The 26,365-nt window shown below is 45.1% G+C and overlaps 1 protein-coding gene across 5 annotated transcripts in view; it reads right to left on the reverse strand.

The window, feature by feature from the left end:
• The window catches only part of LOC147421044 (uncharacterized), a 76,987-nt gene that overhangs the window by 1,377 nt on the left and 49,245 nt on the right, over positions 1–26,365 (reverse strand). For 3 of the 5 annotated variants that reach the window (XR_015186970.1, XM_086504438.1, XM_086504436.1), the window contains exons 3-13: positions 15,862–16,014; positions 15,667–15,778; positions 15,200–15,572; positions 2,164–2,383; positions 1,883–1,975; positions 1,453–1,708; positions 1,260–1,372; positions 746–844; positions 622–669; positions 380–490; positions 213–303 (exon numbers count right to left, since the gene is read on the reverse strand). Coding sequence is in view for 3 of the 5 variants with exons in the window: in XM_086504438.1 (XP_086360564.1) it covers positions 213–303; positions 380–490; positions 622–669; positions 746–844; positions 1,260–1,372; positions 1,453–1,708; positions 1,883–1,975; positions 2,164–2,383; positions 15,200–15,572; positions 15,667–15,778; positions 15,862–16,014 (1,669 nt within the window). In the remaining 2 variants the exon portion in view is untranslated. Of the gene's footprint in view, positions 1–212; positions 304–379; positions 491–543; positions 670–745; positions 845–1,259; positions 1,373–1,452; positions 1,709–1,882; positions 1,983–2,163; positions 2,384–15,199; positions 15,573–15,666; positions 15,779–15,861; positions 16,015–26,365 lie in introns of those variants that run through there. The other 2 variants (XR_015186971.1, XM_086504437.1) reach the window with 2 other exon arrangements.

A 26,365-nucleotide genomic window follows, 5' to 3' on the forward strand; every position in this document is an offset into this window, starting at 1 on the left:
TCAACTAAATCGACTCAACCAGATGATTTTACATGGTTTTAAGACATTCAGACACTGAGGAAAGACTTATTTAGCCACATAGTTGAAGCGAACACTCTAAAATTTTCTAATGAACCCACCTCCCCCCCTTCTGGTGGCTCAAAAAACCTGACCTTGAATCTAGACTCCGGTGAATTTATTTTATCTGCATGAGAGAAAGTTTTGTACATTACCTGCATTCACTAACTCAACGACAGCATTCCTGCAATAAGATTCAAAGAGCTTCTTTCTTTGTGTGCTGTTGCTCAAAGGGTCTTTTGATCCCTTCAAGGAGAAAAAAATTATTAGTTTAACGAATCAGTAGTCTATCATCTACGATTGATATGCGAAAACCACGTACTTGTATTACAAAAACCTTGCCCGTGTAGCGATCAAGAAACCAATTAATAGGGAAAGGATTCTTCAAGCAATAGAAGCTTTCTAATACAATTGCTGCACCTGGGTCATGTGACTTCGAATAAGTTAAGAGGTCAAATCAGCTAGCAAACTGCGGTTTTAACATACATAATCATGCAGTGGTAATATTTTTGCAGTTATTTGCAGATATAAAGCACCGCTTGTTCAAGGTACTTCACAGGATACAGCCCGCAATATTTCACTGATAAGCCATTCATCTACTCTTGATGGATTCTGAAAATGAAATCCCCAATGAGATCCCCAGTAAGTGTAAGAAAAATAAACAACCAAAAACATGCACGAAGATTACCACACAGTAGTACTTCTTCAATAGCTGGGAGGCTGCACTCCTCAAATAGGTAAGGGACAATTGAGAACCTGCCCAAGTGACTCCAGTTCTTGCACTTGGCTGACAAAGACAAAGTCAAGCATGTACATTGGGGACTTTAAAGTAGAGCTAGCCTTAGAAACATAGCCAAGATGCTTTGAGCTAAGAAAATCCTACATTAAAACACTGAACTCTTCAAATTGACTAGTATTGAGAGACTGATATATCAAATGTGTAAAGGTCCACAAAGTACCAAAAGTCCAAAACGTTGTGCAATATTGTTTACCTAGATGAATCAAGGATAAGTCCAGATCACCTCAAAAAGAAAGCACAAGGCATAGACTCATGGTAGTCATCCACAAGATAATATAACCATCGGCTTCATCATGCATAGTATTCACTAAATACTATGACATCTTCACTAATGGCGTCAGTGCCCGATGGTGAAGAACTAAAAGGTTCAAAAAGTAAGAGCCAGAGAGAAAGTTTGACTGACCTTTGTGTAGATACATGACAAATGATCGGGAAGAATTGCACCTGCTGTGTTCAGAAGGATCAAGCTCTTGACAATTTGAGGCCATAGTCCAGCAACCATGCTGACCATATAACCTGTAAGAGACAATCAAAAACCTTCAATTTCATTTTCCAGCCATGTACCCTCGGAAAGATTGAGTACGAGAATGTCAAACCTCCGATTGAGTTTCCAGCGAGAATAGCTGGCTCACCCACCACTTCCACAATAAAATCCCTCAGAAGTTCAGCCCACAAGAGCTCCGTATACGCCACATCAGGCTTCTCAGATCTTCCAAATCCCAAAAGCGTTAAGGCCCATACACGATTCCCACCTTCAGCAAGACTTTGGATATTATTCCGATAATGCTCCCAAAAGGCACCAAACCCGTGTACAAGGACAACTGGCAAACCATGCTCACCCACTACGACGTACTGCAGGAAAAAGAAATGAGGTATGACCAAGTAGCGGTTTATCAGATTTAAGCTATGTCCTAGTGTAGTTCTTATTCACTCAAGAAATTGAAGGCATGGGCTTACACTCATGCTTAGTTGAAGATCAAACAATTTAGAACAAATTCTGGAAAGCTAGTAGATAGAAAAGTTTACTTGAATGAGGAAACCTCGCCAACACCATACTCGAGCATGCCAACCCCTCTTTTTACTGTCCTCCTCACTAGCTGCAGCCAGCATCCGATACCACTGTATTCTTTGCATAATTTGCCAAAAAATTAGTTTAAAGAGGAGAGGAGAGAACAGTTCTCATACTTGAGCATCACTCATTCATGCAAACACCAGCAGTGGTCTGGTTTAAAGAGTGCACAGAAGTGTAACCTTGCTATGTTTGACACTAGATTTCAAGAACTTCAACTTTGTTAGTTAAAACATACTTCGGAAGATTTTACAGCATCAACTGCAGCTTTTGCAGTGAATGTCGAAAATCCAAAAGGGGAAGAAAAACCTCCATTGCGATCCTTCTCATACTCAAATGCTTCATGATAGACTCGGCGGCGAGAGAGAGTTCCCAGAGCTAAGGAGTTGCTAAAGAGTGTCCTAAAGGATGCACCTCTAGGCCCATAATACTCTGCTTCTGAAACTGCATCATGTATTCTGAGCACAGATCAAGCCAACAACAGAAATAAATCTCACTCACTGTGGTAGACAGTGACAAGCAGCTAGAACAATGAAAGAACAACTTCGAGCTTAAGATTCTAGTAGCAAAGAAACAAGCAAAGGATGACAAATAAATTAATAAAGGGCATGTCTCTTGACAGTTTTGATTCCCGCCAAAAGAAAAAATTTTAAAAAAAGAACAACTTCGAGCTTAAGATTCTAGTAGCAAAGAAACAAGCAAAAGGACGCCAAATAAATTAATAAAGGGCACATTAGAAATGTCTCTTGAGAGTTTTGATTCCCGCCAAAAGAAAAAAAAAAACGTCCCCATAATTAAACTAAACACTCCCAAAAGATGCCTCTGCATAACAATAATTTACTGGCAATGATGTGTTGCTTATGGAGGTGAGGGAGTCCACAGAAGAATTTATGTAAATACAGTAGCTTGAGTTTGCACTTAAGTTAGATAGGACCCACTTTGCAGACAAACATGGTCAAGGAAACGATCAAAGATTTCCTAAGGGCTTTCTTGAGTATCGTAAGAAAATAAAACAGTACGACTACATTAGATACAAACAGATGAAGCCTTGGACACCCCTGTTACCTAAGCACAGTATGTGGATGAGGTTTCTGACTACATTGAGAGAGATGGTGATAGAGGTGCACAGCTGGCAGGGACATGGATTCCACTGTTGTTATATGCTGATGATATTGTGTTGATCTCCGACTCTCCGGAGGGGATGCAACGTCGCTTGGATGCTTTGCATAGGTTTGCCCAGGAAAGTGGTTTCTCCGTCAACCTTGGTAAAACCAAGGTCATGGTATTTAATACCACCCCACAGTGGATCAGGAGGTCAGCGACCGCATTCACATACGGCCAGGAGACGGTGGAGTATACAGATGCTTACACTTACCTTGGAGTGGTTTTTAGTGGGCCAGCATTTTCATTGAGGAGGGCAGCAGAGACTAGATTGACCAGAGCCCATGCAGCATTGGGTAGATTGGAAAGGATGTGTTCACAGGTTCAGTTTCAGGAGCCTCGGACAAAGCTCTGGCTCTTTTTGGTGGCTGAGATTTGGGGACCTTCATTGGATCATCACACGAGGACACGCCGCAGTGATGGATGGGGGGACATGGCGAAGCTTCTGGTCTCTACGATCTCGCGGCTCATTAGAGCCAGTGTTGCCAAGAAACGCCTTTCTTCACTCATGAAACCTACGAAACGTTTCAGAAACGTTTCTGTATGAGTTTGGACGTTTCAAAGGTAAAGTCAAGGCTCGTAAGTTTTCGCACGTCAGGCTGTAGTGTTGATTTTTTTATGTCATGAATGTAGCTTCTGTCTCGCTTCTAATGATGAAAGTTAGTCCTATTCTCCCTCTTTTTCATGTCTAAGATCTCAGCTTATACCACTAAACTTATGTACATTTCTTTAGTTTGCACGAAACTTCTGTTTTGGCGTTTCTTTCTCGGACGAAACCGTTTCGAAACTTTTGAAACACGTTTCAAACGAAACGTTTCGAAACTCCGTGGCAACTATGATTAGAGCCAAGGCTTCAGTACCACGTGCTATTGTACGAGCAGAGCTAGCTGCCCCCCACTAGTGGTTGAGGCGCTCACCAGATCTGTCTCCTTCATACACCGCATGTGGGAACTTCCCAGAGACAGATATGCCCGCCTTGCACTCGAGTCCTCTTGACAATTAGCCATGAAGGGAGATACAACAGCTGGTATGGGGAGATGACATCATGGTTTCAAGCGCATGGGTTCAGCATAGACAGATTGCCTCCCTTCCAATACTCATTGGATGCGCCCTCTCTGACTCTTACACAGTCCGAGATCACCAGGCTCATCTGACAGGACTTGACTCAGCTAGACACCAGGAGGACATGGATACAGCTAGCATAGGAGCTGGGCATGAAGATGGCTTTCTACAGAGAGCATCTCCTCCAACTTACGGGGGATGGTTTTGTGACGAGGCCCAAATACATGGACACCCACTTGTCTCATGGGATACAATGTGCTATTGGCCAGATACGCACATCTTCACACCAGCTGCGGATCGAGACTGGGAGATACAGCGGAGTACCAGCAAAGGCCAGGACATGCCCCCTGTGTGACATCGAGCCTGAGAAAGAGTTGCACTACACATGCCACTGCCCCTTCTACTACGAGATACGAGGCCACTTCCATTGCTTGTTCAGAGAGGGCTTTGGATCATTCTCTAGAGTCATGCGGTACGAGGATCAGAGATGCCTGGGTTTGTTTTTGCTCGAGCTGCGCAGACACAGAGAGAGCCTGATGAGAGGAGAGGCTAGCCAGTCTCAGAGACAAACCACAGACTTCTTTAGAGCAGTCACTCGACACCCGGAGGAGTTACTACCACAGCAGATCTCGTCGCCTCACACCAGAGGCACACTGATCGACCGAGCGACTGAGCTGGGGAGATCCAGACGCCCACGACTGCGGAGGACTACACGGAGGCTGCATCAGAGGATTCGGATCACTTTGGCTCGACATGCACGACGCCCGGTCAGACTACTGACCATGGAGGAGATTGATGAGATCCGCCTGCGACCGATGTTGGATCTCTTGTGAGATATCTAGCTATCCCAGCTAGCTGCTTAGTTCACACCTAGCAGTTTAGGATTCCATAGTATTCCATAGTATTTTATTTTGTCATTTTTTCATAACTTGTTACTCTAACTTTGTATCAGATCCACCACATTGTAACTTTCTGGTCTCATAGGTCACTTTGGCCTTTTGAAGACGTTAATATAACATTTAATTTCATTTCATCTCTCTCTCTCTCTCTCTCTCTCTCTCTCTCTCTCTCTCTCTCTCTCTCTCTCTCTCTCTCTCTCTCTCTCTCTCTCTCTCTCTCTCTCTCTCTCTTTGTGTGTGTGTGTGTGTGTGTGTGTGTGTGTGTGTGTGACATTGTATCAGATTCACCACTTTGTAACTTTTCAATGTCATAGGTCACTTTGGCCTTTTGAAGACGTTGAAGAAGGTGCCAAAACACACCGGAGTATGGAGAGTGGGCAAGAAAGGAGGTGATGGGGGAACCTCCAAGGAACGTGCTCTAATCATTTGTTTTGCTACCATAGAAGAGAGGAAGGCCTTCTTCAAGCACAGGCCTACACTACAGCAAATAGGGATTTTCTTTGGAGATCATCTTAGATTGTACCAACTAGCGTTGTTGTTTATTGTAAAGAGAGAAGGGTAAAGCCATTGTCGTAAGTTCTGCTCCTCCTAAGAGCAGTGTGAAGATAAAGGAACTCAATGTCGTTGAGTCCCCATATGTTGGTGTTGTTCCTGACATGCCGCAGCCGTCAGATGTACTAGTCTTCGCTTTTGATTTGAGTCCAAAGGCGTTGTTAACTCTTAATGAATGCTATGCACAAAATTGGATTATTGACTCGTGTGCCAGTTTTTATGTTACTTCTCACAAGGAATGATTCTCTAATTATGCTTCCACATGTAGTTTAGTTAAGTTGGGTGATTCTCATCATTTTGAGATATGTGGCATTGGAGATGTGACGTTGTGTATGCGCAACGGAACTGAGTTCATGCTGCGAGGTGTTAAGACATGTGCCAAAGCTAGCAAAGAGCTTGGTTTCAGTAGGACAGCTTGATGATCTTAGATAAACTAAATTGTTTGGCAATGGTTCCTCGATTATCAGAAAAGGTAACTTCGTCATGCTCAAAGGCCAAAAGTCTGGCTCATTATATTCTTTGTATGTCTCTTCTGTGAAAGAGAACTCTATCTATGTAGCGGACCTCCCTCTACTGAGTTGTGGCATAGCCGGCTTGGTCATATGAGTTAGAAGGGAATGAAGCTATTCTGGTTCTAGTTTGTGTGAGCATTGCATATACGAGAAACACACTAGGCTTACCTTATCACCATTGGATAGGAAGTTAGAAAATCCTCTAGATTTGGTTCATAGAGATCTATGCGGGCTTATGCCGCATAAGTATCTAAGGGGGGGCATTATTTTTCCTGCCTTTCATAGATGAATCTACTCAAAAGGTTGGGATCTACCTCTTGATGAGGAAAGATCTTTACTGTCTACTTCCAAGCCACGGTAGAAAAGCAGTCAAGCAAGAAGTTGAAAGCTTTGCGTTCTGACAACAGGGGAGAGTACATCTCCAATGAGTTTAAGGACTTCTGTAGCAAACGAGCCATTAGGAAGCACTTTACTACGCCGTACACAACTTCTCAATATGGAGTTACTGAGCACATGAATAGGACTATTCAGGAGAGGGTCACTTACATGCTATCTATGGAAAATTTACCTCGAGTTTTGGGGAGAGGTTGTTATGACAGCAGTGCATATAATCAATAGGTTTCTAGTATACCCATTGAACAATCGCACCATCCCTGTAGTATATAGAAGCTTCCCTCTCCCTCTTAGTAGTAGGTAGAATTCATATCAGAATATCCGCTACAAGATTCCGCAAGAGATGTGGGTAGGCAAGAGACCTAATAATGAAGGATTTCATGTGTTTGGGTGTGAGCTATTCTGACATGTGCCTAAAGAGCTCAGAAAAAAGTTGGAGCCCAAGTCACAAATGCATCTTCATTGGCTTTGATGCAGATAATAAGATGAGTTATCGTCTCTCGCATCCTGGCAGAAAGCACTCGGAAGCAGTGAAGCACGTCTTGAGGTATTTGAAAGGTACGGCAACATACAAGTGCTTACGCTTTGGGAATAGTGATGCATCCAAGTGGGTTACATTGATGCGGATTATGCAAGTTGTGTAAATAGTTGATGATCCATGTCTAGTTATGTTTTTCTATTTGTTGAAGCAACCGTGTCATGAAGATCATGTCTCCAAACCTGTACGTCATCTTCCACCGTAGAGACAAAGTATGTGGCAATTTCTAATGCCAGCAAGGAAGCTCTGTGGTTAACTCACCTAGTGGGAGATATTGGCATTTCTCAGACTCCAATGTTGCATTGTGATAGTCATGTTAGATTTACACCACTTTGTTGCTTCACATAGGTCTACGGCATACTTGTACGGCTTGTATGTCTCCGGGCTGGCCACCACTCATATTTCCATGCTGGGTCGTGGGGCATTATCCATACTCTCGACCTCCCTTGGGCACTTATATATATGGGGCCAAGGGGGTACCCACTTCTCAAATAGCATCTGTCATTTGTACGGGTCTTATGCTCTAGTAGTCAAGGGAGCTGATCGCCCCCTCTTCCCCATACCAGTGTTTGTGTCTACTGTCTCTCTCTCTCTCCTCTCCTCTCTCACGCTTCCGCACACGCGTACTCTCACATAGTATCAGAGCTTCAGCTCTTCATGGTCTAGGGCCAGGCGCATCACCTTTTGCATCAGGTCTCCTCTCCCAAGATGCAACCGACCTGGGCAGTAGGCCACTCCCAGCTCATTCACATTGAGAGCCACACCGAGATGCGATTTGGTGGCGTTGTTGGCGCAGATTTTGTTTTGGTTGAAACCGGAGGATTGGAGGCTGGAGATACAGGCAAGACAGCACAGACAGATTGGTCTGGCCTTTCCTTTTCTCAGAGGTTATTCAAAGCACAGACTGCTCAGTCTAGCTTCCCTACTTCATACAAGATGATTACAATGCAGACAGCTTAGTCCGACCACGCCTCTTCTCAAAGGCCCTTCACAGTGCACACTGTTGGGTCTGGTTTTCCCCTCGTCTTGGATTACCCTACCTAATGACAGGACACCATCCGGTGGTGGTCTGTGCGGTCTATCGGCGACTGTTACAGCTTACGGTAGCTTCTACAATGCAGACTGCTTAGTCTGGCTTTCCTTGTTTCGGAGGACGTTTACTGCGCAAATTGCTACACCTGGCCTTCCTGGAGTTTTTCACAGCTTAGCCACTTGGCCACCTTGGGTTGCAGGTGTCACGAGGACGTGGCAACTGCTAACCTTAGTTGTTGGTTTGTTTCCAATGATTTTTGTTTTATTTTTGAGACCCTCTTTTTGAAGTTGCAAATGGTCGGACATTGTATGGCCAATGTGAACGGTAGTTTCACCCGCAGACAGGAAGTTGGTCGGCATTGGAACTCGTAAAGTAAAAGGATGTCTAGGCTCAGTTCAAGATCATGTAGGTCCCTCTGTCGCACTTAGCAAGTTGGTGGATATTAGGAAGTGAACTCAATAAAGGCATAAAGTCAAGGTGGGATCACCAAAGGAAAGTACCCGACAGCTCGGCTACATTGCATTTTTGGATGTGGTCCCAGTGGGCATTGATGGTCAGAAAACCAATGGGAGCCCAACAGAAGTATCTCCTAAAATTTAGGAAACTGCTATTTTGGACCACGAAATCTATTCGCGTCATTAGCTTTAGAATGACAAGGGGAACATTTTATTACTCTGCTGCAAAGTCAACTGATCCACCAATTGAGAGATTTTTAAGCGGGAAGCCCAATGCGGGAAAATTGCATGTATGAGTGCCAAGTGGCACTTTTTAGCCAATTTACCAAGTCTGGGAGAAGAGAACTCATAACTAACTTTATGGGAGCAGTTTTGGAGGCTGATAACTCTTATTTTCAGCCATTTCTCTCCATTTTTGAGCTTCCCATGACTTTACCTAGGACCAAGGAGCTCATTTTCAGCATTGGAAGGCATCAGAAGCGTGTTTACAGGGCTGTTTTGCTGCGTTTTCAGCGATACGCAGGTTTTGGCAGCCATGGAAATCTTCCCCTTTTGCATCAGATGCATTACAGGTTAAGCGCAGAAGAGAGGACGCTCGATTTATGTTGGGGGGATGCTTCATTGAAAACCTGTCACAGGTTAAGAGCTATGGAGTGCTTTCTTTCCTTCTCATGTACAGTGTGGTGCTAGGAGTGATGCCCTGCACACTACACACTGCTCTCTCTCTCCCCTACGTGCAGTTATGTGATGCCCCACAAGAGGGCTCTTCATTTGACTGATGTATAGCTGTGTGGTTTCATGCTTTTGTGTTGAGGCAAGAGCCTCCTTGAGCAGGAACACGGGTAGCTAGTTGCTACTCCAAAGCAGGCACCGGTGAGGGTCAAACCTCACCGTACAGGTGCGAATTCAGTGCTGTGTATGCGCTGTAAATTGACTGTTTTTCAGCCATACGGACGCAAGAACCCTTGGGAATCGTGCCTCACTGGCAAAGGACAGCTAGGGGACTGTTTGGGGCTGAAAACAGTGCAAAAACCAGTAAATACAGCGTGCTGAATTTACTGTTTTTGGGAAGGAATCAGAGGGTATATGCCAGTGGAAGTGAGTTCTAGCAAGGGAATTGGTTTCGCGCAAGTTTTGGGGCTGTTATGCTGCCAAAATTTGGCCAAAACTGGTAGTATCTAGCGGGATACAGGTAAAGGATTCCAAGGACTCTACTTTGTAATTTTCCCTCTCAAAGTAAAAAGAAATACCGAAAGGGGCGCCAATTTTGGGGCCTACAAGTTGTCGGCGTCTGCTCGGGGCTTTATAGCTTCCGAGCCGTGTGTGTACTTAAGTGTTAATTCCCGTCACAGGTTTCCTTTGCACGTTCTCTCTCTGTGTGTGTAAAGTAAAGAATTTCGGGTGAAAGCCAAAGCCTACCGCCCCACGGGCCGGTTTCAAGGTTCGTGCATTGATAGGCTTCCGGTCATTCTCATGACGGTTCCTGGGCTTCCCCATTTTCTCCAGACGATTTGACTATAGACACCATAGATCCTACTGAGCAGGACCCCTGCAGGACTATTGGCCCTCCTTTCACGACAAGAAGTTTTTTTTTACACTTAGTTCATAACCTTCACGTAGTATCTTCACCCTGTATCGGCGGAGTACAGCAGTTTGCTACATTGCTCGTGATGACACTTTACCATGGAGATCTCTCCGAGGTTGAGACACCCCAGACTTTGCTACACTCATGAAGTATCCTTCAGTAGACATGGCAGCAGACATCTTCATCCTTTGCCTCACATCTTTGGCTTCATGAGGTTTGTTCACCATCCGGTGCTGAGAGGGGTGTTAGATTTACACCGCTCTGCTGCTTCACATAGGTCTATGGCAGACTTGTACGGCTTGTATGTCTCCGGGCTGGCCACCCATGTATAGGCTGCACCTTTGTCCGGCCGCCCACATTTGGGACGGCCGTCCACTTAGTATGGGCACCCACTCATATTTCCATGCTGGGTCCTGGGGCATCATCCATACTACTCGACCTCCCTTGGGCACTCATATATATGGGGACAGGGGGGTACCCACTTCTCAGATAGCATCTGGCATTTTTACGGGTCTTACGCTCTGGTGGTCAGGGGGGTTGATCGCCCCCTCTTCCCTATACCTGTTAGATTCTTCATCTCTAGATGCTTCGCACACTGTCTATAGGCTCCTCACCACTCACGTGCACTGGCCCTTTGGTTGTGGGTTGGCCACCCGTACACCTGCTGGACAAGGATCTCAGGCACACTTAGGGTTGTTCAGCACATTTCCCACTTTAGACCTGTTTTGGTCACATATTCCCCCATTTATATTGGAGGGTCATATTTTTAGGTCATTGGGCTATATTGAGGATTATTGCCCGACCAACCCCTATTCTCCTATATATAGGAGGGGGGGCACCCTCTTTCTCATTGTATTGTCTCACACCATGTAGCCATCTCAAGTTATTGGGCTGCCAGCCTTTCCACCATTTGTCTCATGTCATGTCTCTTCTCTCTCTCTCTCTCTCTCTCTCTCTCTCTCTCTCTCTCTCTCTCTCTCTCTCTCTCTCTCTCTCTCTCTCGCCATTGTCTCTTTCTCTCTCACACCTTCCGCTGCACACTCTGACATGGTATCAAAGCTTCTAGGCTGAGGATTTGCCATCGCCATCCCCCGGGAGGACATTGTGGAGATTTCCATCGTGAAGACCTGCTTAGATCCACTAGCGTTTTTTTGGGACCTGGCGTTTTTGCTTCAACCCTAGCGTTTTGGGATCTGCACCCTCTTCTACTCCCTCTGCTAGCACCCTCCCTCCCTCTACCTCATCGCCACCTTCTGCACCTCCTCTGCACGAGCGTTTTTCAGCCAGCATTGGCCTAGCGTTTTTGTTGCAGCGGGCCACCATCTGCTCCAGCGTTTTTAAACTAGCAGGATCTGCGTTTTTCAGCCCTATGCTCTTGCTTGTTTGGGCAGGACAGCAGCCAGTTGCACTAGCATTTTTGGCAACAGGACAGCCAGCAGATTGACCAGCGTTTTACCTCTACTTCAGCTTTTCCTCCTTGTCGATCTTGGACAGCCGGAGCCCCGCTCCTTGCCCCTTGGTCTTCCCGCTTGGAAGCTGATCGATCTCGTGACTTTGCCGGCAATTCTCCAACTTCTACCTTGCTGATTTTCAGCCTAATTTGGTGCATTTACAGCCCTCACCTTACCTTCCCGGCATCCAGTGTTCATCACCTGGCGTTTTTGCTCAAACCCCTGCGTTCTCGCGGTGTTTTGAGCTCCCTTTTGCTGCGATTTCAGGTTTGGACAGCACCTCGGCTTTGCTTCATCGGCATCCCTTCGGGTTTCTCTTGTCTCTCCCGTCACTTACACCCTACTTCGCGGTCATTTGGCGTTCTATCCGGCGCGGTTATTCAGATCCTCTTCTCACCTTTGCTCCTTTGTCGTTCGGCATTGAGACGTGGACTCGGATATAGGTTCTGGCACAACGGACAGATCTCCCTCGACATTGCAGATCTTCCCTCCTCGAGGCTCTCTTGCCCTCGGAAAGATGCAGGGGATTGGATTGGTACAGGTACTTACGTGGACGTGGCTTGTGTTTTCCACTGCTACTTCTCCCTCAATAACCCTCCCTCCCTCTCCCTCGACTGTTGTCTCTCTATTTGGTTTGCCCTATCCACCTCCATCATTCGTTCTCTGTATGATAGAACCGTGCCTCTTGGCACGTCAAACACTTCTTTTGGACATGAACTCCTAGATGTAAGTATCCTTCAGCATCTGGATGCCTGCATGGTCTCTTCCGGCACACTGCTTCATGGTGGCTCTTTTGCCTTGCCTCTCCATGGTAGAGTCTCTTCCTTGCTTCTGCTTGGTTGTGTGGCTCCTCCACTTGCAGTATGGATGTACCTATGCACTACTTACACAGTGAAGACCTCATGGATGTTCCTTGCTTTGCTGGTCTACTCCGAGGCTATGACTTCTACAACACCGGTCATTCTTCCCGATACATCCTCTCAACTGACCTTTACCTCACCACATTCCATTACTTTCCCGGGGGGGAGTGCTCCTATGTCGCGTGTCTTCACGACTTGCACTTGCAGACTCTCTCTTGAATATTTTGTCCAGACCCCGGTGGTGATGTGCTCCCACAGGTTGACTTTCCCCAGGATCTCCTCTGACTCTTTTGTCCGATATTGTGTGTCTGCCATGGAACGACAGATCATATTGCAGCTTACATATACCCTTGAGACGACTCTTCTACTGGAAGATTGCAGATATTACGGTCTCTACATGGATGGATTGCTTATCCTGTCATCTTGTTTACTATGGTGGACAATGCCTTCCCTATTGAGCCTCTTCTACTTGCTCTTCCTCCCTCTTCTGCTCGAGCTTCTTTGACTTGGATATGCTACCGGTTTCCCACCTAGGCAGTTTTCCTCTCCTCTTGGTTAGAGTGCTCCTCTTCAAGGGGGGTCCCTGTGTCTTGTCTCCTGTTGCTACACTGGGTCCCTCCATCCCAGTGGTGATCATCACCGATGGGCTATTGTACGCTCATCTTAGGTTACTTCCTCATATAAATCCTCTTCAACGACTTATTTCGTAGCTTGCCACTCCATCAACTTCCTTGTGCGACTTGACCGGAGTTTCCTCACCCTTGGTCATCATCACATTGGTGCTGTACGCATTGTCGTGTTGTTTGGCTGGCGCTCCTCATCCTTTTCTCCCGGGATTTACATCCTCTCTAGATTTACCAGGCGTGCTACATTCTCCTCAACACCTTCTCCGCATCTGTTGTTGAGGGGGGGTGTTTAGATTCTTCATCTCTAGATGCTTCGCACACTGTCTACAGGCTCCTCACTACTCATGTGCACTGGCCCTTTCATTGTGGGTTGGCCACCCATACACCTGCTGAGAGGGATCTCAGGTACACTTAGATTGTTCAGCACATTTCCCACTTTAGACCTGTTTTGGTCACATATTCCCCCATTTATATTGGAGGGTCATATTTTTAGGTCATTGGGCTATATTGAGGATTATTGCCTGACCAGCCCCTATTCTCCAATATATAGGAGGGGGGGCACCCTCTTTCTCATTGTATTGTCTCACACCATGCAGCCATCTGGAGTTATTTGGTTGCCAGCCTTTCCACCATCTGTCTCATGTCATGTCTCTTCTCTCTCTCGTGCCAGTCTCTTTCTATCTCTCACCTTCCGCTGCACACTCTAACAATACCAGCGTTTATGTCTATTCTCTCTCTCTCTCTCTCTCTCTCTCTCTCTCTCTCTCTCTCTCTCTCTCTCTCTCTCACGCTTCCACACCACACGCACACTCTCACAAGTCAAAGTGCAATTGCGTTAGCGAAGAACCCTGTATTTCACTCCAAGTCGAAACACATAGAAGTCTGTTATCATGTGATGCTTGACATATTAGCTAGCAAACGCATTGAGCTAATCAAGGTTCATACAGATACAACCCTGCAAATGCTCTCACGAAGAGCCTACCCTCAGAGCGGGTTGCACATTGCATGGAGATGATGGGTATAGGGTGAAGCCACTTGAATATTTCACGGTTGTACATATATAGGCCACTTGGGCCATGTCATCTAGTTATGAAATTTGAGATGTGAAGGGCATATGAGTACTTAGTAGCATGTAGACCCCTTTTTGAGTCGGACCGATGACGAGAATGTGACATGCATCACTGTCTAAATTTTTTGTTAACTGCAACGATCCATTATTTTCAGTAGAACTGACAAACACTGATTATGGAATCCAAAGTCTTGACTCTTGAAATGTTTTGCGATTTCCAGCACAGGAGTGTTTGTTTTTGGCTACATACTCCACCAAATTATGTAAGTGCTTTGTAATTTTTGGTAGAATCATTTTAGTGTTTTGTGCTCTTGTATGTTAATTTAAATTATTAAAAAATAATACGAATTTTTACATACCTTAAAACACATACCATTCAGTACTCCTACCTCAAGTATCAAAGACGACGTAACTTACCTCCTTGGCTTTGCATCATAATCACTTCTTGCTGGGCAAGAAAGACTCTATAGGGAGGCTTGTCGATTGGAAAAATTCCTAGGATAATTTCAACCTATGGTCATCCTCACCTCTTAACGAAGGTAACTTCCCTATTTCACCACCAAAGTAATGGATTGTCCATGGTCCAAAGGGCTTTACATTTGGTTACCATCCACGGATTTGGATGCAATTTCACATATAGATTCTTGACAAAAATATGCATCAAAAGCATACCCAAGTATTTCATTCCTCATGTCTATGCTGAGCAATTCAAAGCAGCCACAGGAAGATGTGTAGACAGTACTTCTTGCAAAGTAAAGATCTAGACTACATGCCAAGACATTGGCATCTACCAGCAAAATAAAAAGAAAAAAACTTTCCATGGTCATCCACCAAATCAGCCGCTGCTTTTACACACACCAGAAACCCACAGGAAAAAAACTAAAAAACCTCCACCATATGATATGATGGAAGATGCATAAATGCAAGCATGCAGACACAGAGAAAGCATAAAACAAAAGTGGAGTTTCACAATCTGCAGTGGTAGGATGAGGTCAAATTCATGGAAAAACGCACCCACACCGAGCCACTGCTGACTGAACTCAAGAGGACTTCATCCAAGATTTTGAAGCTGACTCACAATCTCCAATCTTGTCTCCGTGTGGGCTCCAAGAACCTTAGATATGCATCCAAGGTTCCCTTAATGCTGGTTGCTCCGACTCCACTGCTCCTTTTGATTTCATCCACTTTGGAACTCAAGGCTAACTCTTCTCTTCTTTTCTCTAAAGCTTCGTATGGACTGGCTAAAATATACTTTTCTCTCCAACTCGTTAATCCATCAAATGCTCCATTTCTTGCCTGTGATGGCAGCTCAGGACCCAATATGTCATCCTTTATGTTCAAAAGACTATCGGCGCTATTACTTCTTAGATCTGTTAATTTCTTATGCCAGATGTTATTTTGTAGAAGAATTGTCACGTCATCTTCAATTGAAGATACTGATGGAATACTACCTGCCATGCATTATACAAAAAAGGTACATAAATTACAAGAAGAGTATTAGCACACAAAAACAATCACACATTTTGAATTAAGTATTGTATTAACCTTTATCAATAACTTCAGCTAATGCAGGCAAGGATGTGGGAGCTTGCAATGGTGGTTTGACAGGACACTGCATTTTTTTGAATTCCTGGTAAGACCTAGGGATAGGCTTCCCCTGAAGCATCAAACGGAATAGCAATTGGTAAAGACTGGTAAGAAATTTAAATCTAAAAAACATCTTTCATCTTTGAGGGCTACCTTACACTCATACAGGGGTGCTTTCCAGGTTTCAACATCAACCTTCAATGGTCCAGTAATACTGTCTTTCAGACTGTTCTCTGAAATACAAGACAGTGTCTCCCGCCACTCTTGTTCGACTTCATCTTCCGCAATGATGGCTGTAGCATGAATCTGCATAGAACAAATAAAGGTCTTGAAGAAATCCACCCTCAACAAAGAACTCTTCCTCATCCAGGTAAAGAAACCAGTAATCTTCAACGCATGGCAGTGGTAGACCGTATGTATGAGTATTCCAATCTAGCTATTTGCCGGTGCTGAAGTATTATTCCAATTTACCTACTTGTAATTGCTTATGGTCATTTTCCACAAAATCGTAGAGGTCAGGAGTAAAGGATCATTTTGCATCATTTAAAGACTACAATGTGCAAGACCGGGTCTGTATATTTGGGCTCATAAATTGAAAATTTCATGAAAGCTAATTCAAAATTGTCATGAATATGACCAGTCTCCAGACGTCAATATATTAGATGAACAGTTTGGTCTCATAGGCCACTCTGGCCTTTTGAAGACGTTAATATAACATTTCATTTCATTTTTCTCTCTCTCTCTCTCTCTCTCTCTCTCTCTCTCTCTCTCTCTCTCTCTCTCTCTCTCTCTCTCTCTCTCTCTCTCTCTCTCTCTCTCTCTCTCTCTCTCTCTCTCTCTCTCTCTCAAATGTAATATTAACGTCTTCAATCGTGCCATGTGTGAGGGATTACCTAAGACTTAATGGTTGTCTAATATTGCGCCCATCTTCAAGGCTGGTGACCCTACAGAGCCTGGGAACTACCGCACTATTATGGTTGGACACACATTGGCACCGTTGTATCAATCTATTCTGGAGCAACACTTGAGTAATTGGGCAGAGAACGAGGGTGTACGAGGTCAGGCCGGCTTCAGGAGGGGTTTCTCCACTCTTGATCATATTCTGACACTCAGGGCCATCATTGAGGGCAGAGCACATGGGAGACGGATCTACTGTAGCTTTGTGGATTTTCACAAAGCATTTGACATGGTACCAAGAGCTCGATTGATGCGCAGACTACAAGAGATGGGGGTGCCCATAGAGGTGATTTGGGGGATTATGGCTTTGTATAGATCAGTGATGGGACATGTACGCACCCTAGAAAGGGTATCTGATTTAGTTCACTATACTATTGTGAAACAGGGCTGCCCATTGTCTCCCACTCTATTTGGTATGTATGTTGATGAGGTGTCTGATTACATTGACAGAGAGGGTGACAGGGGTGCTCAGCTGGCAGGAACGTGGATCCCATTGTTGCTATATGCTGATGATATTGTGCTGATATCTGACTCACCAGAAGGTATGCAACGACATTTGGATGCACTACGCAGTTTTGCAGAGGATAGTGGATTGTGTGTAAACCTAGGTAAAACCAAGGTTATGGTGTTTAACACCACACCGTAATGGGTCAGGAGATCAGTACCTACTTTCAAATATGATCAGGAGATTGTGGAGTATACAGATGCATACACTTACCTGGGGGTAGTCTTTACTGGGCCGAGATTTTCTTTAAGAAGAGCAGCAAAGACTAGACTAACTAGAGCTGGTGCGGCTCTGGGAGGAATGGAGAGGATGTGTTTGCAGGTTCAGTTCCAGGAACCTAGGACAAAGTTATGGCTCTTTGATACTTTTGTTGCCTCTACTATGTTATATGGGGTGCAGGTTTGGGGACCTTTTGTAGGCCACGATGGTTGGAGGCGTATGGAGAAGCCCCTGGTATCTATGATCTCTCGGCTGATTAGAGCCAAGGCTTCTGTACCGCATGATATCATTCGAGCGGAATTAGCTGCCCCCCCTATGGAGATTGAGGCGCTTACCAGATCAGCCTCCTTTGTACACAGTCTGTGGGATACTACCAGAGACAGATATGCCAGGGTGGCTCTAGAGTTCTCCAGACAATTAGCTCTTAATGGGGATACATCATGCTGGTATGCACAGATGGCATCATGGTTTCAGACACATGGTTTCACCATGGACAGGTTGCCTCCTTTTCAATACTCTCTACAGGCACCCTTGAGGTCTTTGACGCAGGTAGAGATTAATAGACTCATTCGTCAGGATCTGATCCAGCTGGACACGAGGAGGACATGGATAGAGACGATACAGGAGTTGGGCACAAAGATGGCTTTCTATAGAGAGCATATTCTCCACCTCACGGGGGATGGATTTGTGATTCGACCTAGCTATATGGACACGCATTTGTCTCATGGTTTGCATTGTGTCATTGGCCAGATATACACGTCCTCACATCAGCTCGAGATTGAGACTGGCAGATTCAGAGGGACACCAGCAGATAGCAGGATATGCCGCTTATGCCATCTAGAGTCAGAGACAGAGGTACATTACATATGTCATTGCACAGTGTACTATGAGATACGAGGCCGTTTTCATTCTCTATTTAGAGAAGGTTTTGGGCCTGTATCTAGGGTCATGAGTTATGAGGATCAGAGATGTCTTGGGCTATATCTACTTGAGTTACACAGGCATAGAGAAACTTTACTGAGGAGAGCTGAAGAGAGAGAATTCCAGAGACAGATCACAGATTTCTTTCCACTAGATATTGTACACCCTGAAGAAAAGACAGAGGAGCAGCCAACAGTGGAGAGGTCTGCCCGCACCACTGGCATTCTCATAGACCGAGCATTGGAGCTAGGGAGATCTAGACAACCCCGATGGAGAAGAGGAGTTACACAATTTCGAAGGAGGATACATCAAAGGATTCGAGCCATACTTTTTCGTCGTCCAGAGTGCAGATGAAGATGGATCTCTACTTCCCTCCCATATTGTCTACACATTATACTGCTTAGCTCACACATTTCACGCCTTTCACCTTTCACACCTATCAGCTTAGCTTAGGATTCCGCAGTATTTATATCTTGTTATCCTAGCTTAATTTATTTTGTTAATCTGACTTTGTATCAGATACACCGCATTGTAACTTTCTGGTCTCATAGGTCACTTAGGCCTTTTGAAGACGTTAATATAACATTTCATTTCTCTCTCTCTCTCTCTCTCTCTCTCTCTCTCTCTCTCTCTCTCTCTCTCTAGCAGTTTAGGATTCCATAGTGTTTTATTCTGTCATTTTGTCATCTTGTTACTCTGACTTTGTATCAGATCCACCACATTGTAACTTTCTGGTCTCATAGGTCACTTTGGCCTTTTGAAGACGTTAATATAACATTTCATTTCATTCATCTCTCTCTCTCTCTCTCTCTCTCTCTCTCTCTCTCTCTCTCTCTCTCTCTCTCTGGGAACTACCACACTATTATGGTTAGACACACATTGGCACGGTTGTATGCATCCATTCTTGAGTATCACTTGAGTAATTGGGCAGAGAGTGAGGGTGTACGAGCAAAGGGTCAAGCCGGTTTCAGGAGGGGCTTCTCCACTCTTGATCATATTCTGACACTCAGAGCCATCATTGAGGAGGGCAGGTCACATGGGAGACGGATTTATTATAGCTTTGTGGATTTCAGCAAAGCATTTGACATGGTACTGAAAGCTCGGTCGATGTGCAAACTGCAAGAGATGGGGTGCCCATAGAGTTGATTTGGGGGATTATGGCTTTGTACAGATCAATGATGGGACATGTACGCACTGCGGAAGGGGTATTTGATTTAGTTCACTCTACTATGCGGGTGAAACAAGGCTGCTGTAAGGTGCAGCGGAAGTGAATGTTGAACATTGCTCAAGAAGAGTGCTCCGAACTGTGCTCAAGGGTTCCTTTTACGTACGGAAGGGAGAGCCTTCCGTTCCTTTAGTGAAAGAGTGCAAATGATCACAAACAAAGTGGTAAACACTGTGAATGAAGGTGTTGAGACTGAGAGATAGAGAGAAAAGAATGACACCAGAATGTTGTCAAACCCTCCTCCGAAGGCCCCACTCTCTATGGCGAGAGCGGTCTACTATTGATTGCACAAATCTCTACAACTTGCCGACGAAGTCGACGACGATGAGGACAACGACAAGACGGCGGGCTGAAATCTGAAAACGCTAAGGGCTGAAATCTGCAAATCTTGTATCTGCTGAATTTTGACTCTATATCGGTGATGACGGCGATGACGATGACACGACGACGATGCGCTGAAAACGCAGATGCTGAAATCTGCGAATAGCGGGCTGAATCTGCAAACGCTTGCTGATCTGACCGTGCGGCGAGGATCTGCTACGGAAAGGTGAGATCTGCGAGGTTTGGGGGCTGCGGTACGGATGCTAACTGTTGAAAATGCAAAACGCTGATGCATACGGGTGTTTTGTCGCAGAGAATCTGCAAAACACTAAAGGATCTGCAAATTGCAAAAACGCTAGGGCTATGGTTGCAAAAAACACTAGAACAAACTACTGTGAATCTGCAAACGCTGGACTGATCTACAAGTTGCAAAACGCTGGGACTGATCTGCAAATGTTGAAAACGCCAGGCTGTTCTTGAGGGCTGAAAACGCTAGGTGTTCCACCAGGGGGTCTTGCTAAGAAGGTGCACTGTCAGACTTGTGGTCTCTACTGCCTCTTCTGCCAGAAAGTGCTAGTGCTAGGTTTTCTTATAGCCAATTTTCCCTACCCAGTTTCCTAACAAAGCCACTTATTAATAATAAGTGAAAAATGGCTAAAATAGGGAAAATAGGTTCTGTGCACTGTAAAATGCTCGTGATGGAATCTAATGGTAATGCTGATGATCATGTTGTGTGCAACCAGAGGATATGCATCTACTCTAAGTTCCTGGACATGCACGGTCTACGAGCAGACTCACAAAAGTGCCAGAACACTTCCTAAGCTAACTTGTCCACATGCACATAGGGTTAGATGTGCACGTGACATCCCCTCCTTTTTTAAGTGAGGTACTGGTACCAAACTGTATGGCGTCGAGGGAGATCGCCAACAGTGTCTGGAATCCTGTGAAGGACTCTTCGCCACCCCACTCTGATGCGTGGGTCATGAGATACTTGAACTTCATAAAGGTCTGCAACGCTTGCTTCTTGGGCCACGCCGAAAGCGACACAAAGTCATATGTGGCTCCTTCAATGCTTCAACTTCGTCTATAGTCATGCGTCTACCTTCTTCAAGAATCTCCAAGTTGAAAATTCTTGAAACCACTTTCAACACAAAAACATGAACATACCCATTCCATGTAAAGTGATTGGAAAAATTCTAGTCTTTTCTAAAGACTGTACATGCAATGTAGATGAACATATAGAAGGAGTGCCAAACCGTTCATCAAACACACGCAAACAATGGAATCTTGTCTTTCTGATCTAAATCTATCAACTCTGGCAAATCACAATGGAAATGCCGATGCTTGATGCTCAATCCTTCTTGTGCTCTTTCGGATACTGTGTCATGCCAAGGAAGAGACATGGAATGTGAATTCCTTGAATGCAAACATTTCATCTTTTCATGAGTAATCCGCATACATCCGTGCTCATTCATGAGTGAATCGTGTTCATCGTACAATATGGCATGCCTATGAAAAGGGATCACATAAAGATGGTGACTAAAATACAGGAAAGTCATGAATGAAACACTCGAACAATGCGTACTGACTAATCATGTGCATACACAATACTTCCTGAGAGGGTTCCTTAGATCTCGACTCGAAAGCCAAGATCGGTTCTCCGTGATTGATTGAATCTGCAATGAGATTAGCTTCACTAGAAAAAGCATCGACTAAACCATCATCTTGGTGAACAATCACATCTTTATCCTGCAAATCATCATCATTGTGAATAATCACATCTTTATCATGCAAATCATGTGTGTCGCGCTTTGGAGAAGAAAAGACTGAGAGAGACTCCTCCTGATTCTTTTCAAGCTTTGCCCGCACACTAGAAATGAGAGATGAAGAATGAACAACTTCCTCCCCACGAATGACATTGGGAGAGTCACTTTTGGCATTGAAAGTGAAAGTATTGGCTACCCAATCAATGAGAGGGTTATGCTCACGAAACCATCGAATGCCTAAAAGCATATCACATCCTGAAAGAGGAGATACTACAAATTTTCTGCGGAAGAACGCTTATTGAACAGTGAACAACACATCAAGGCACTCTTGCGTGATGAGAGAGTCCATACCAAGAGCGAAGCCCGACACCTCATAAGGAGATGTCTTGCTAACCTCCAAGCGGGCTCTTTCGACAAGAGAGTCACTAATCGCATTACGCATACTGCCTGGATCAAACAAGATGACAAAACGTTGACCCTTCACATGACCATAACACTTAATGAGAGACTCGTCAATGGAAGGATCATGAGAAAGTTGGGTCACACTTGTGTTCTCATTTATGGCATTAACAGAGGATGTGGGTGTGGGTTCTTTAGATTCGTTAGATTCAATCTTAAGACAAGTTCTTTTTATGTAACCCTTGATGTGACAATGATAACATCGACCTTCCTTAGAATAAATGCTTTGTTCTTCTGACGTGATGTATCCTCCTAAAATTCCTTGTGCTGCTTTTTCATATGGGGTGAGCTTAGGTTTAGCAATTGTGTTAGCTTTACCCTTAGATTCATTTTGTGAGTTCTTTTCTAAGAGACTAGAGGAAGATTGGTTCGAAGAGTTACCATTCTTACCGATCTTACCGTTCTGAGGGTTTTGCGAAGTCTGAGAGGTATTTTGCGAAGTCTTGTTCTCCTTAGGCTTTCCCTTATGGTGCTTCATCTCTTGGGAGAGAGCAATTCCTACCGCCTTGTTGAGATCCGCAGGGTCGAAGACTTCTACATCAAACTTGATATATTCGTCCAACCCAAAAAGGAAAGCCTCTTTGCGCTCATCATCAGATTTGCGTAATTGGGTACCGAGCTCCAAAACACGATTAGAGAAAGACATAACTGGCATACCATTTTGCTTGAGACCGCGCAAATCGTCTTTCAACCATGCTAAGTACTGTGGTGGCATGAACCGCGCCTTGAGCTTATCTTGGAAGTTGGCCCAATTGAAGAAAAGGGGCGTCTCTCCGTCAGCTTCCTCTAGGTGCGCGGTCAACTGTGCCTCTTGCCAAGCGTGGTACCAATTAATGGCATCACCAGCAAGGTACATGGCTGCCGTTAAAACCTTGCTATTCCCTGTCTTCTTAGATGTCGCAAAATAAGCATTAAATTGATGCAACCAAGAATGAATAACACTAGCATCCATCTTACCGTCATACTTACTGAATGTCAACTTCTCGGTGACGGGGTTGTTGGAGTCCGAATCCCCGCTTGCGCCACTTGATGAACCACCAACATCTTTGGCCGGCTTGGGTTTCGAGGTAAGTCCCTGTAGGACCAACTCTTGCATGCATTGGTCTCTCTGCGCCTCACGCTCTAACTCCAAGGCTGCTCGTCTGTCTTCGGCTGCTACTCGTTGAGCTTCGCGTGTTTGCTCACGCTCAAGCTCAATAGCTGCCTTTTTTTCTTCAGCCGCCAAGCGCGCTTGCTCACACTCACGCTCCAATGCTACTCTGTTTGCTTCGGCCGCCAAGCGCGCTTGCTCGCGCTCACGCTCCAAGTCGGCCTTTCTTTCTTTGCGCTCATGATCCAATTCTGCTTTTTTTCTTCAGCAGTCAAGCGCGCTTGTTCGCGCTCACGCTCTAAGGCTGCCGTTCTTCCTTCGCGTTCACGATCCAATTCTGCCTTTCTTTCTTCGCACTCGCGCTCCAAGGCAGCGCGTTGCGCTTCTTGTCATATCATCATGTCCATCATCGTCTTGACCAAAGCCTCCATAGGATTTGGTGCAATCCTTGGCGTAGATGGGGAAGGGGGGGGGTCGGAAAAACCTCCTGGTGGGAAAAATTCTTCTTCGCCACTTCCATGCTCATCACCTCCATGCGAAGTATCCATTCCGCTTTGGATAATGACCATACACTAAAGTTTTGAGTTCTTGAGTTCACGAGGAACTTGGGTTCTTGTGGTTCTTGGATTCTTGAGTTCTTGAGGGTCTTGGGTTCTTGAGGTTCTTCTTTAACTTGCAATCTGTGTTAGAGAAGGATCTTCTCTTACCCGAGCTCTTCTCTTTCCCGCGGGCACACCCTTGGCGGCCTTGGGCTCACACCAAGGTTGCTTTTTCCCACCTCACGTCAATTGGCCGGCCGCTAAGTGCACGGTCCGCTCTCAATGAGTGAAAAAAGAAACAAGGGGAGGCTGGACAAGCCCTTCTTTCTTGGGTTTCCTGTCACTCTTCAAAAACACGACTAGGAATCGACACACCAAAGTGGACTTGGATTACGTGCGACTGCAACAAGCAAAAAAAAATCCTTGTGCTTCTTTCCTTAAGTGATACAGAACACTGCCAAAGCTCTGATACCAATGTAAGGTGCAGCGGAAGTGAATGTTGAACTTTGCTCAAGATGAGTGCTTCGAATTGTGCTCAAGGGTTCCTTTTACTTACGAAAGGGAGAGCCTTCAGTTCCTTTAGTGAGAGAGTGCAAATGATCACAAACAAAGTGGTAAACACTCTGAATAAAGGTGCTGAGACTGAGAGATATAGAGAAAAGAATACGACACCAGAATGTTGTTAGACCCTCCTCCGAAGGCCCCACTCTCTATGGCGAGAGCGATCTACTATTGATTGCACAGATCTCTACAACTTGCCAACGATGTCGACGACGATGAGGACAACGAGAAGACGGGCTGAAATCTGAAAACGCTAAGGGCTGAAATCTGCAAATCTTGTATCTGCTGAATTCTGACTCTATGTCGGTGACGATGGCGATGACCATGACGCGACGACAATGCGCTCAAAACGCAGATGTTGAAATCTGCGAATAGCGGGCTGAATCTGCAAACGCTTGCTGATCTGACCGTGCGGCGAGGATCTGCTACGAAAAGGTGAGATCTGCGAGGTTTGGGGGCTGCGGTACGGATGCTAACTGTTGAAAATGCAAAACGCTGATGCATACAGGTGTTTTGTCGCGGAGAATCTGCAAAACGCTAAGGGATGTGCAAATTGCAAAAACGCTAGGGCTGTTGTTGCAAAAAACACTAGACAAACTGCTGTGAATCTACAAATGCTGGACTGATCTGCAAGTTGCAAAACGCTGGGCCTGATCTGCAAATGCTGAAAACGCCAGGCTGTTCTTGAGGGCTGAAAACGCTAGGTGTTCCACCAGGGGTCTTGCTGAGAAGGTGCACTGTCAGACTTGTGGTCTCTGTTGCCTCTTCTGCCAGAAAGTGCTAGCGCTAGGTTTTTTTATATATTTGCTTAGCCAATTTGCCCTACCCAGTTTCCCAACAAAGTCACTTATTAATAATAAGTGAAAAATGGCTAAAATAGGGAAAATAGGTTTTGTGCACTGTAAAATGCTCCTGATGGAATCTGATGGTAATGTTGATAATCATGCTGTGTGCAACCAGAGAATATGCATCTACTCTAAGTCCCTGGACATGTACGGTCTGCGAACAGACTCACAAAAGTGCCAGAACACTTCCTAAGCTAACTGAACCCTTGTCATGCAGTAGCTTGTCCACATGCACATAGGGTTGGATGTGCACGTGACAGCTCCCCATTGTCTCTGTCACAAACTGCTAACGTGCCAAAGCCCTGAAGAAGGGAGTCAACTTGCATATGTCGGCCGAGGGGCCTAAACCCTAAGAAGAACAAGTAACAGAAGAAGAAGTCCTACCAACTTATGGGGACCCCGTCCGATGGGGCCCCAAGTGACATAAAGGATTAAAATAAAGCAAGACCCACACACACACTGACAGTTTTGCGTGGCAATTGATGACGTGGCAACTGTACGGAGATTTTCGGAAATTCCGCTGACTGTTGACGTGGTAGAGTTGTACAAATTTTCGTAAATTACGCTGGCAACTTTTTGGCATTGCTTTTGGACCAGAAGCTTTTGAGTTTTGAAGGCTTTTCACTGTAACTGCTTTTCAGGCGAAGGGCCTTTAAATATGAGGTTAGGGCTCATTCTCTCGCGTGCTTCCTGGAGAAGGTGCAGAGTCTGGAGTACCGGCTTGTACTGTTTTCATGCAATATAAAGAAATATCGAAAGGGGCACCAAGGTTTGGAGCCAATACTCTCTGGGTGGAATTCCGCCACTCCGTGTCACGTGTCGTCTCTCTCTCTCAGTTCAATTGTTAATGAAGTGCTAAAAGTCTGTTCAGTCTGTTCTTTTCTATTGGCACGTGGTTCCCGTCTTGTGACAGTCTCATACTCTATTTGGTATGTATGTTGATGAGGTGTCTGATTACATTGACACAGAGGGTGACAGGGATCCCATTGTTGTTATATGCTGATGATATTGTGTTGATATCTGACTCACCAAAGGGTATGCAGCGACATTTGGATGCACTACACAATTTTACAGAGGATAGTGGATTGTGTGTAAACCTTGGTAAACCCAAGGTTATGGTGTTTAACACCACACCACAATAGATCAGGAGATCAGCACCTGCTTTCACATATGGTCAGGAGATTGTGGAGTATACAGATGCATACACTTACCTGGGGTAGTCTTTACTAGGCCGAGATTTTCTTTGAGA

This window comes from Adiantum capillus-veneris, chromosome 28, assembly GCF_014529385.1.
Source record: "Adiantum capillus-veneris isolate H3 chromosome 28, ASM1452938v2, whole genome shotgun sequence".
NCBI classification, from domain to species: domain Eukaryota; kingdom Viridiplantae; phylum Streptophyta; class Polypodiopsida; order Polypodiales; family Pteridaceae; genus Adiantum; species Adiantum capillus-veneris.